Below are 13481 nucleotides of genomic sequence, written 5' to 3'. Positions count from 1 at the left end.
ACTATCTAGAGGTAAAATAGTTCCCCCATTCAGATTTCTGAGTGGGGACCGCTTTCTGAGAATCAGTATGAGGACACCTATATGACCTTTCTGTCAAGATCTTCACTGTCCAACTTTTACTCAATTTTCCAGTCTTCCTGCTAAATATTAGGCTACAAGAGAACAAATGATATAACTGTCAACTGCTCAACATTAGATTTCAAAAAACAACTCCCTTTCTATCACACATTTTGAAACAAAAACTTCTTACTACTCATAGTCATTGATTATTCAATGAGGAAGGCAAGGCCTCATATATGAATATATGTATATTAAAATAATTAAATTACGAAAATCAACTTCAACAAAATTAATTTTTATTTACTAACTAGTGGTAGAGGAAGAATGACAAAATATTATTATAATTTCGTTTCGTTTTGGGAATGAATTTCTATTACTGTTAATTAATCATTTGTAAAATTACAATCCTATGACAACGAAAAACAATTCGAAGTTCATCTGGCTACCAGACACGCACAGTTTTATTTGAATTAATGTAGTTCGTTAATAACGAAGAAAAATTCACTCCAACACTGTGGAACGAACCCAGAACCCCCAGTTCTACGCACTGGGTGCTCTACCATTGAGCTACACTGAGGCTCAATCCACAGCGCCAGCTCGAATCTTTATTCTTTGGCCACAAAGGGGAAAAAACCAAAGGAGAAAGATTCGATTTAGTGCTGTGGATTGAGCCTCGATGTAGCTCAATGGTAGAGCACCCAGTGCATAGAATTGGAGGTCCTGGTTTCGCCAAAGGAGAAAGATTCGATCTGGTGCTGTGGATTGAGCCTCGGTGTAGCTCAGTGGTAGAGCACTCAGTGTGTAGAACTGGTGGTCCTGGATTCGATCCCCGGTGGAGCAAATTTTTCTCTGTTATTAATAAATAACAACCATAACAGAGAATTCTGTAGGACCAAAAGATGAATAATCTATACATATAATGTACTTTGACTGATGAGCCCATAATGGCATCACAATTTAAAGTGTCCTTAAATTTAGCAGAAATTCATCAATGCTCATCAGATTTTAAGTTTTTATATATATATATATATATATATATATATATATATATATATATATATATATATATATATATATACTTCATTTAATTATAAGGAGAAAAGTTGGTGGATCAGTGTTGGCATACATGTTTTCTGACCTGACAGTCCAGATTCCATTCTCAGTGTGGTTAATAAAAAAATTTATCTTCCTACCACAGAACTGTGTGTGTGACCCTTATTTTGTGATTATCCAGTAGTATAGTCTCAGTGGTGGTCCTGCTAACCACATGTTAGGAAGGCACACATTGTGTAGTTGTCTTAACACAGAATAAAAAAAATCATGACTCATTATAGATTACAAAAGGTTAGAGAGAAAAGTGTGTACAGTGAGGGAAATAATTATTGAGGGGGTGAAAATGTTTCAAGATCTATAGCACAGTTCATAAGAGGCTACAATGTTAATTCCTTCTCAGCATAGACTGTAATACTTAAACAGAGAAACGAAGTGATTATCTCGTCATCTTATGAACTAAAAGTTTCGGCTCAGAGCATACATAATGTGGCATTCTATGACTCAACTATTATGTCCCTCATTGTACACATAGAAACCAGAAGGAAAACACGTTAATACATTTTACGTGAGTATGCCATATAAATATTCTTCTCAATTATTTAATAAAGTGGTAATTCTACAGAAGAATTACACCAAAGGACGAGCCAATTTTTCTTTAACATTTGCATACTACGAACAGTATAGAGTACTAGGTACGTGGTTTTACTTACTGACACCCAATACTTTCCACAGAATAGCTATTCACCTGTTGTACGTACTGTGATGTAGTTTATGCTGTGGGTAATTTTATGTTATTATGGTGACTATATTGTTCCCTTTATTTTTTGTGAACACACCTCCGTCTTCTCCTCCGCTGACTGGAGGAAGGAGACAGAATCGAGTACGGACTGCTGGAAGACTGAGGTGACTTCAGTTCGAGAGGGACTCTGGTTAGTGACGAGACAGAGAGAGCACGGGCAGTCTCCAACCTCTGCTGTAAGATTCGTCATTTGGTTGTACTTCGCCATTGCAAGCGGTCGAGCTGGCCGGTTTGGTTGAATTGGAACGACTCTGACTGCGTGGGACGCATCATCGGTGGAACATCGTTTGCATATTAGTTACACAGACCCATGGACGGTCTGTTTCATCTTTAACAGCGCATTGGCCAGCGCTGTTAATTACTATATTCTACACAGCGAGGGATGGTTAACGTCCCTAAGCCGGCAGTGAAGTTTCCTTGAGGTTGCGACAGTATTAATGGAGGTAGTTTGTGAGTTCGCAATGGCGTATTCTGCATGGATCTGAATCTCAACTCAGCTAAAGGTTGGAGCGTAGAACTTTATTGGATTTATCAGAGCCCGTGTGCTACGGGGGACTGTATTCCTTATGGGTGTTTAATTACCTTTGTGATATATTATTATTCTCTACACCCTATTCTACGTTAGTTATTAATTTTCTTTCTCTCCCTCTCTTGCTAATTATTCTGTTATCAAGTTTAGAGTTTATATTCTATATTATCTATATCCCCGTGTCTGGGGATATTCTTAGGTTATAGTTCTTAATTTGTACATGTGTGTTATCCTTTCTCTCTCTACTTTCTTGTCCTTTATTAAATTGTTATGTTCATGATGGCTTCTTTATTTAGTACTATTGTGAAAGGCAACCAAAAACCCTGAAAGATACCAACCCCTTTCCCTCCCTGGGTTTTACCCAGGCACACCAACATGACAGTACTAATGAATGGATGAATGCAAGGCCATCATATTGTCCGCATCAGATGCCACAAGCGAATGGATCATCTTTAATGTAAAACACAGTTATTATGTCTAAATACAACCTCTATCTCCACTGGCACTGAAATGCTTTCTTGCTGATGTGGTCCACACCCGTAAACATCCACCGACCAGAAATTTGCACCTCGAACAAAACTCAAGTAAGTTACTTAAATTACATGTTTTACAGCAAGTACCATTACAGTGGCGGTAAATCCATTTGTTACTATGTACAATAGGTGAAAAATTCTAGGTTATTCTGAAAAAAGTACTGGGTGTCGAAAAGTAAAACCATGCCCATGGTATTCTACACTATTCGCAATATGCAATTGTTAAAGAAAAAAATGGTGCCTTCATTGGTTTTAGTTCTTTTGTAGAAATACCAATAAAGTCGTTCAATTGTATTTAGCAGTTACTGCTAATTCATAAGAACAAGTTACAACGTCATAAATATTCTGCCATTGAAAAAGTCCAATGAATTAGTAGTGAATCAAAAAACCTGTCTTATGTTTTGTAATAAAAAAAAAAGGGGGTGGAGAGAGGAAAAAACAATGCCACAGCTGTCGCATTAATTAACCATTAAAAAATAAACAATGAAGAAAATTTAAAATAGGGTATTTTTTGGTATTTGAAAAAAAAAAAAAAAAAACTGGATGAAAGAAATTCCTATAACATATCTGAAAACATAATATATAAATTTACATTACCCATCGAAATCCAATGACGCTTTAAAGTACTACAAATAGTTTATGTAAAGTAATTACTTGTTTTTTGGCAACATCACTCAATTTAAGAAATATTTTGCTGACTATACGATACTAGTATTGTAGCTATGTCACATTTTGACCTTTTCCTCCCTTCCATTTGTGTTATTTATTATGCATTTCGTTTGCATTTCATCAGTCAAAATGTAAAATTTCTTTTGCTTCATTAAAGAATCTCTCTCTCTATACATTCACATTTCCAGCTCTTCACCATCAGAACCTTCACTGTTCCACGACAGTTTTAAATCTGCCTACGTAATTAATTCCTGCACATGATGGAAAACGAAATCTTGGCAGACAAAAAAACCGTTGATTTTAGAGCTAAGCAGAGGAACATTATTTTCCATTTCTCTGGACGGATTTAAATAGCAGATTAAACAGTATTACAAACATAACATAACACGACATGGTAGCCAGTAAAAACATCAGAAAACTTGAAACATTTCATTAATTCCAGGAGAATGATTCTACCCACTCATAAAGGTAAGGGGTTTTATGGTATTTCTTTTAACAATAGCCTATTCTGAGGATGTGTTAAACCTAATTAGACTTTCCATGTTATTAACTATTTTCTTATGGAGTAATCAGATGAGGTGTGGACAGGAGCGACAAGGTTTTCACCGTGTGCTGCTGATGCACTTGCGGCAGGAAACGGTGGGCTGACAGAGGTGATGACGCAAGAGTGCATGTGTTTGTCGTGGCTGTGTCCAGGTTAGTGAATAAGTCTCCAAGTTACTGGCAAGTGAAGGAATATACTAGGTGTATTATACGGTGTTTTTTTGTGCATTTAAAGTGAAAGTGTGAATAAGTGTAAACAGTATAATGGCTAATCAAATGTTTACTAACTGAACAACGTAACTTATATACCATATATTTATAATTCATATGTATTAATCTAGTCTGGCAGCCAAGTATGACGGTGGTTTGAAACATGATTTCCGGGTATAAAAATTCCATCACGTACAACAATCCATAATCTTTATAATACATTTCAGGTAATGGGAAGTATTCAGTCACAGAAACAAAACAGACAGCACAGGGTTCTCACAGAAGAAACATTAGATGTCATTAGCCATCGATTGGAACAGACTCCTAGAAAATTGCTTAGGCACCTTTCACTAACAAGTACGAATTTTTTTTGGCTCTACATAAAAAAAAAAGCTTTTAAATAGTTGAAATTCCAGCCATATAATATAACTAAGACATATGCTCTTCAATCGGATAATCCTGCACTTAGGCGCATATTTTGTGAGTGAAGCGGACTAATAGAACCACATTTAACATTTTTCTCAGACGACATTTCATAAAGAGATGCCAAAAATGTGTGGACAACGAAGGCGGCCAGTTTCAGCACCTCCATCAATAAAGCTAATAAGTAAGACATTTTAAAAAATAGTTACTGAAATTGTATGGTTGTATCACCGCGACTCTACACTGTCCATTCCTCACTGCGAGTGTGTCAGCAGTATACAGTGAAAACCCTATCGCTCCTGTCCACACCTCATCTGTAGAAGCAGACTGCTCTAACTTGAATTAATTATTCAATACATCAAAAATTGAAAAAATTGAAAGGCAAGAAGCCAAGTAATACTTAATGGGAATCAGGCAATTGAATGGTTGGCCAGAACAAGGCTGTAACCAGCAAATGTACTTCTATTCTTTTGGTAAGTCAAGATTACTGGTAATGGTTTAGCAAGCACTTATTTTACTAGTCTATCATTACTTATTGAAAAGTACATACAAGGGTACAGTGAAGTGTAGGTCTAATAAAATCCCCTAGTGATATAACACTGATGACAACATATAACTTAGATGGCTTCACATACAACTTCAGTCCATGCTTAACTCGACACACCAAAAAATGGTTACAACCTTGTTCTGGCCAATCATTCAATTCCTGGTAATCAATAGGAAAGACAGGTATAAAGATCAACATGTTTGACCGACATAAATCACTTCAATATGCAGTAATTACCGTACCTAGATTGCGTAAGTCAATATGATTGACCTATAACTAATGATTTCTAGAATGAGAAAATTGCATGAAATTGATCTGATAAGGCCTCAGTGATTAGGTTAGGTTTACTTCTACAAAGATTAAGTAAATGAGGGCGAAGCTCTCAACATTTATTCTGTAAATAGATCGGTAATATCAAGCTACGTAATCTAGATAATCACCGGCATTTAATATTAAATAAGTTTACTCAATTCTGAGCAACATAGGCCTACTATGTTAAAGATTTAAGTTGGGCATCCCATAAGTTGTGTTAATATTAACCAGATTTTTATTAACTACTTATCTATACTTAAATGTCACATATTTAACAGAAAAAATTAACACTAAACAATAAACTGAAGAAGAAAAAAGTTTAGGAGAGATTCCTGTAACTTCATTATAGTCATAGTAGTAGGTGAAATCAGTGAAGTAAAATCTTAAGTTTTTAAGCTTATTTACAGAGAAATATGTTCAATAACAAAACAGCTATTTAAAAACTATCTTGGAAAACTCATTGGTTAAGGTATGTGTGTATTTTAATACCTGAAGTTCCTTAAGGCGGCCAGGTTCCGAATCTTCTACACAAGAATTCCTTTCGACATATTCTACCATACATATTCGGCACTTTGCGATGACATCAGGACCAGTATTTACTATCTTCTCATCCATTTTCATTTCCCGTTTTGCAGTTGCTCACAGCGACGTAAATCATCATGAAGTAACAGCATTCGGGTACATTGGTATTCCTATTGTACTTCCAGTTAGAATGTAACCTACGAAAATACACATTTTGTTGCATGGAATGCGATCAAAATTAAGGATATTTCTTCACGATTCTATATACGAGTGTTGTTTAAACAAGAAAACACGTTTCGTTTGAAGCACAGATCATGATAAAGAATAAACTCACCTTTAACTCGATGTTTATCTGTCAAAATGGACCAGCTTGTAAACACTTAACACTTAAAGTACTGTTGATTCTGCGCTGCCATTGCCGCGCATGCGCGGTTCATATCAGAAAATTTTGATAAATGAACTTGTTACTTTTCCTTTTATGTTACGCTTTAAACTTCTGTGAAACGGATGCTGTAAAGAGTTTATTTATGTGGCTCCCATTTATGTCAACACGAGACAGTAACGGGACAATTATTTCTCTTTTTTAAGATTTAAATGCCCTATCTTCGTTAATGCTTTAATCAATACTACAAGTTCTAGCGGTCCACACAAGATGGCAGACTCTATATTATTTGATTTTTACTGCCATCTGTAGCTCGATGAGCTACTTTATGCATTTATTGATTTCAATAAATAATTTATCATTGTTCCTCCCTAGCCCGAACCCAAAACCATTTCAAATGATTAAAGTGTCTTATCCTTCCTCTCCCACTCACCTCCAAAAGGTAGAATCACAGCAATGGAAATGGGATGTGACGGGAATGAGAAGCACTCGAATCAGACTGTGATTGTGGCACATGTTTTAATGAACTCTCAATGAACGAATGACAATGCAACTACACGGAGGTGGTCATCTGTTCGATGACGGTGACATGTCGCACGGCAGGGCGCCGGCACTCGAGGCCCTCGGGCACGCTCTTACTAGGGCGCAACGGCCTAAACAGCAGCGCCTCGTCCAGCAGCGGCGGGTCGGGCAAATCCAGCGTCGTGGCGAACGAGATGCTCTTGGGCAGGGGCCGCGGGGCGGTGCACGAGCACACGGCGGGCGCCAGCATCGGCGGCGGTGGTGGCGGAGGGGCAGGCGGCCGCCGAGGGCACCCCACCAGGAAGAGAAGTGCCGCGCCCAGCATCGTGGACAGGAAGGAGAAGTAGTAACCGGCTTTGGGGTGGCTTTGATTGATGTAGCCCGTGATGGGCACACCCAGCAGCACGGGCAATGCTTCGGCGCCCTGCACGAAACCCCAAGCGCGCGTGAAGTGGCGCGCGCGCACGCGCTCCATGGTGACCATCTTGAGTGAGTACAGCACGCCGCCCAAACACACGCCGTAGAGCCACACAAAGAGCACGTAGCCGTGGTAGCCCTGCAATGTATATTGTACACACTCCTCAAACATAGGGCGGTCGCCCTTTATGAGCCATATATAAAAAAAAAGTAACAATTATTTTTCTCCTTCAAAGTGAAAGATTTTACGTTTATTTACTCTATCGAAACATGGAAAATTACCTTCACTGCTTTGAGCTTTGACCAATAATATTAGAGATGGTAGATTTTAGCAACTTAGATTAAAAAAAAATAAATAGCACTTTAAAAATCAAATTGAGTATTTTACAGCATTTTTAATGTTGGAGTTTACAATTTTGTAGCGTTTTGGGATGGAACATATTTTATCGAAAGTTTTGTAGCAGAAATTCAGTATCATCAATGTGCTGACAGATGCATTTTCTACATTTTCCAGATACATTTCTTGAAATTAATAAATAAGTAAAGAAACATATAAAATTACAATGAAACGGTGAACATTAAGAAACATTCCGAAAATTATGGGCCTACTAATACAGAGAGGCCGATATGCATTTTAAATGAAGTCGGTATTCGAGACAAAAATTGTTTTAACTTATTTCATTTAGACAGAGACACTCATTGAAAGCCCAAAATGACTCTTCTTTAATCTGTTTTGCCTGTCTGTGGCAATTAAATTGAACTTACTAAAAATCGTTCTGCATCCACGCTATTGGTAGGTGACCAGGTAGACTGAGTAGCTGCGTGGGAAAAAGTGGAAATTTTATTTTTACATTGCCTGTACAATTTGCTGACAGTCAACCTCTAAATTAATTGTCTCTAATACTGGTTACTAAATATTTATGAAAATAATCACGACATAAAAAAACTGACAGAATCTACAGGAATAACATTAAATCTTAGCCTTAGTAGCCAACACTTATTTAGAGTTCATGGTACTGATGTGTTGAGCCACTGCAGTATTGAAAACTCGTTTACAGACTGAAAAACTGATTTGACTTTTTTTTTATAAAAAGACAAAATGTCTCATAAAATGTAATTTCGTCCTTATTCCGCAAAAAAAAAAAAAAAAAAAAAAAAAAAACACATACATTTCGCATTTTTTTTACTAAATTTCGCATTTTATAGCGGATTTAAAAACCACAATATTAGCCTATACGTATTATTCCCGGTTCCGAATCAAATTTTTCTCCAATAATACGTATCTACATGTGTGACTACTTATCAAATGCAGAATGATTTATATAGAACTAACGCATTTCTTTCTTTCTTTATTTCAAAACGAATGATGCTAGCCACAATTTGTTATATCTCAAATGTAGAGTATCTTTGGGAGATTACTAACCCCTATAGCAAATGTTGAAAATGTACCCGGTTTCCTGCGACAAACGTCTTAAGCCTTGGTTTTTCTGAACCGACGCATGCGAGATGCGAGGCCCGACTCGCACAAATCCGGACTACAGGAGAGATAGTGAGTGGTTTCTATAACTGTGAGATTCTGCGCTCCTCGCAGCTATAGAAACCACTCACTATCTCTCCTGTAGTCCGGATTTGTGGGAGGCGGACCTCGCATCTTGCATGCGTCGGTTCAGAAAAAAACCAAGGGTTTAATGACTTATGGGGTAACCGCTCCAGTCATGCCCGGACGTCCACAACAATGGGCAGACTAGATGAACGATGTTTGCCTTTTTCACTCACCAGAGATCCAGTTGTATCCAATTTGTTTACCAGTCTCAGTATTGTGTTTCTTTGGAGGGTGAGGGGGGGGATTACGAACACCAAATTCTCTCTGGTATGCCCTTTGAGTAGCTGTAATTGAATTCATAATCCAGTATTGCTTCACAAGAGCCGTTGATTAAATGTGTACTACATTTTCAGTGACTAAAACAAAATGTCGAAAACAGCTGCCAACAATACGGAATAAAGAATAAACATCTGTGTATCTCGTGACAGAGAATCAAAACTCTTGCTTAATTTGACGTTAAAAACTGGTCATTAAGCAAATTTCCAGCCGAATAAATAAAGAATTTTCAACATTTGCTATAGAGGTTAGTAATATTCCAAAGATACTCTACATTTGAGGTATAACAAATTGTGGCTAGCATCATTCGTTTTGAAATAAAGAAAAAAATAAATGTGTTACTTCTACGTATATAAATCACTCTGTATTATCACAAATTCCATCGACGTTTCGTAACCGACGTGCAGTTGATACACAAATAATTAAATAATCGATTGAAAACTACTCGGAGACTTGAGGACGATTAAAATCAAAATGTAAACGTAATCAGTAAGAATAATAGAAACTTCTAAATCACAAGGGAACCGAAAATAACAAAGATAAGTTAATGTCCCCTCACACTTTTTGGCCGGTGGTATAGCGTGTTCGCTCCAGTTTTCAACCACACACGATAATATGGGCACATAGTAAATGTTTCACATTGAAAGAAAACTACTCTTAATACTTTTTTTGGGGTTATTTTACGACGCTGTATCAACATCTAGGTTATTTAGCGTCTGAATGATAATGCCGGTGAAATGAGTCCGGGGTCCAGCACCGAAAGTTACCCAGCATTTGTTCGTATTGGGTTGAGGGAAAACCCCGGAAAAAACCTCAACCAAGTAACTTGCCCCAACAGGGATTCGAACCCGGGCCACCTGGTTTCGCAGCCAGACGTGCTGACCGTTACTCCACAGGTGTGAACTCTCTTAATACTGGTCAACCATATTTCCATGTTTACTTTCTCTTTCGCCAAGTACTGTTTGTGATTTTTTTTTTGCAATCCAATGTTTATTGGTCAGTCTTTTGCCTCATAGTTAAACTGGTTAAACCTCAGTCTCCAATAAGTCTATCGCTAAACTGTTATGTTTTGACGTTTATATGTGTTCTGCAGACACTGAACTATGCCAACAGTAATTTCAAAGTTATGTTCGAGAACTTTACACAGAGACGAAAATTTGAAGCTGACATGTACTGTAGTCACAAGTTTTCTTGAACCTTCCTTACCCTAGTACTAACTTTCGCAGAGTTTGGCTTGGTATGCACTCGTAAACCTTAGGGAATGGCATGCGTGCCCTCTTTCAGATACAGTCAATCTTTTCAGAAAACGCAATTTCTTTTACTGGCTGGATTTCAGACGTAGAAGAACCAGGATAGCTTACTGCCGATATGTATAGTTGTAAATTATTTAACGACGCCTTCAACTGTAGAGATTATTCAGGATCCAATTTCAATGTGGATGAGAAATGGCCAAAGAACGCTGTCTATTTACTTTCATTTTCATTTAATTTATTGTTATTACATAGATCTTACATCAGCATTGTAGAACTAAAATGTGGAACAAGTAAACAAATTATACAGAAATATGACAGGGAATTCATAGACTGTTTAAGTTGGTGGTGTGTGGTTTCAAAGAATCGTAAATTACTGCTTGCTGAGAATAATCTTACTTAGCATAATCTCAAAACAAACAACTTGAATTTTTAATGAACATCGTAACCATGCAAGAAAATAATGCAGCATTCACTGTTCAAGTCACTAGTAGTAATCTTGAATGTAATAATATATATTATACGATTGTACTGAAACTTAATTTATTTTTCCAATAGTATGTTGCGGGTTGCTAAGGAGCAAGATAGGAGTAGTGTAGAGTATCCAGTGGCGACTCGTGATAAAATATTGCGTGTGTTCACAATTTTGTATTCCAAAACTGAAGAGTATTTGAAATCACAAGTTAAACAAGGTTTTCGTGTGCTCTTGTGCTCTTATTGACGGACCGCCACAGAGAGTATCACAAAAATGATAAGGAATATTTTTACCGAATAGGTGCCCACTTAAACCTTCCTTGATAAAACATATAATACATAATTGGAGACTTCCCGAGAATTAATAGGTTTGATATACGTTCATATCTCAAACAAGTTTATCAATCTTCTAGTAATGTTGCCAACTGCAATAACGAAAACGCATGGAATGAATTGGCAATTAACAATCTCTTATTTACGATATACGTACTGGCGAAATTACAGTGCTCTGCGACGTTTGAATTTGCATGGCATTCAAACTTCGGAAGTTATTTTTTGACAGTTATTATCAACGGATTTCTTGTTGTTCAAAGTGTAAAGGATCTCACAATTTTGGTGTTAGGAACTTGAACTTTTTTTTTGCATTTTCTATTAACTGTGGTTAACAAACCGCATAAACTAAAAAACTAAGTGGACACTAAAATTTAAATTTTGGATCTGCATATATTAAAAAAATTCTGTCCATTTACATGTTTAAATGTAAAATTGAACCTACTCAGTTCTTTTCTAAACATATCAGTGATGTCGTGAAAATACATGAATGAAACGTTTGTAAGACGAGATAGAAATTTTTATTTAAAACTTTGAATAACTCAAAAACAATTCTCCTGACCATGAATTAAATTTATATGCGAGAATACTTATAGGAAGGGGATACGGTGTACAAAATATGAAGTATCTATTTAAAAATGGAAGAAAATAGACATTTCACGTAGCTCAGTAGGCTAAGACGCTTGTCAGCCGATCCGAGGTTGCGTTCGGGTGCGGGTTCGATTCCCGCTTGGGCTGATTACCTGGTTAGATTTTTCCGAGGTTTTCCCCAACCATAAGGCAAATGTCAGGTAATCTATGGCGAATCCTCGGCCTCATCTCGCCAAATATTATCTCACTATCACCAATCTCATCGACGCTAAATAACCTCGTAGTTGATATAGCGTTGTTAAATAACCAAGTAAAATAAAAAGATAGACATTTCAAACATTATTCCCTTAAGAGTATATGTACGTGAATGACCACAAATATTATCAGAAAATGCAAGCTCTAAATTTATAAAATTTTATAAGAAAATGAACTCACAATTGGACAAAAATTACAAGGTACCACAACAAGACTTATTAGAACTTAAATATCTAATAAAAGTCTAAAAAGGTTACTAATAATATTTTTCAAACCAGTTTTATCAAAGTATGAAAAAAACAAAAGAATTGTGCGATTACATCATATGGAACCATAACATTGTTATGGTCTCTCTGACATCTTTAATATTTTTCCTGCATGTAATAAACACTTATTTCTGAAAAGTAGACTACTCTCAGACATGTAGAGTTATTTCAATACAATTAGTTTTTTATTTGTCCTATATAAAATATATTTAAATTTACATAATGTTTTGTGACCTAATTTTTCTATTTTCAAAGATATGGTCATTATTGTATTCTGTCTTTTGCATAAATGCATGTTAAATCAGTGTACAAAATTTCAGAATTCTATCTCTAATGCTTGTGGAGTTATGAAATAATATATGTGAAAATTTTCAAATGCTGGAAAATTTAATTTAAAGTAAAAAGTGAATTTTAAAAATATTATTAGTAAACTTTTTTTATACTTTTATCAGATATTTAAGTTCTAATAAGTCTTGTGGTACCTTGTAATTTTTGTCCAATTGTGAGTTCATTTCCTTATAAAATTTTAGAAATTTAAAGCCTGCATTTTCTGATAATATTTGTGGTCGTTCACGTACACATACCCTTAAAGCTCGATTCACATTATACGGAACATCAACGTCACGGACCGTTACCGTCACCGTCACGTCGAATGTAACCTCATTCACATTTAACGGCAAGTGACCGTCATTTGCAGGCGTCATCAAGAATAGGGACGTAGTCTATGCTCTCAAACAATGTCGTAGCTCCTATGTGAGACAATCAATTGCACTGTAATTTTTTAGGATTCATTATATAAATGTCTAAGGAAAGCATAGAAAAAATTTCATCATATTCCACCTGTCTAAAATCCATTTAATATTATCCTTCCATCTACGTCTCAGCCTCCCCAAAGGTCTTTTTCCCTCCAGCCTC

At 36.3% G+C, this 13481-nt stretch overlaps 1 protein-coding gene across 4 annotated transcripts in view; it reads right to left on the bottom strand.

Annotated features, from left to right (window-relative positions):
• The window catches only part of LOC138712282 (zinc finger protein 585A), a 318317-nt gene that overhangs the window by 15566 nt on the left and 289270 nt on the right, over positions 1-13481 (bottom strand). For 2 of the 4 annotated variants that reach the window (XM_069843883.1, XM_069843884.1), the window contains exons 6-7: positions 7016-7660; positions 6168-6397 (exon numbers count right to left, since the gene is read on the bottom strand). In XM_069843883.1, coding sequence (XP_069699984.1) covers positions 7136-7660 — 525 coding nt within the window. In that variant the 3' untranslated portion in view covers positions 6168-6397; positions 7016-7135. Of the gene's footprint in view, positions 1-6167; positions 6398-6534; positions 7661-13481 lie in introns of those variants that run through there. The other 2 variants (XM_069843885.1, XM_069843882.1) reach the window with 2 other exon arrangements.

This window comes from Periplaneta americana, chromosome 13, assembly GCF_040183065.1.
Source record: "Periplaneta americana isolate PAMFEO1 chromosome 13, P.americana_PAMFEO1_priV1, whole genome shotgun sequence".
NCBI classification, from domain to species: Eukaryota; Metazoa; Arthropoda; class Insecta; order Blattodea; family Blattidae; genus Periplaneta; species Periplaneta americana.
The sequence above is the reverse complement of the archived record's forward strand: the minus strand, read 5'-3'. Positions and strand labels throughout refer to the sequence as shown.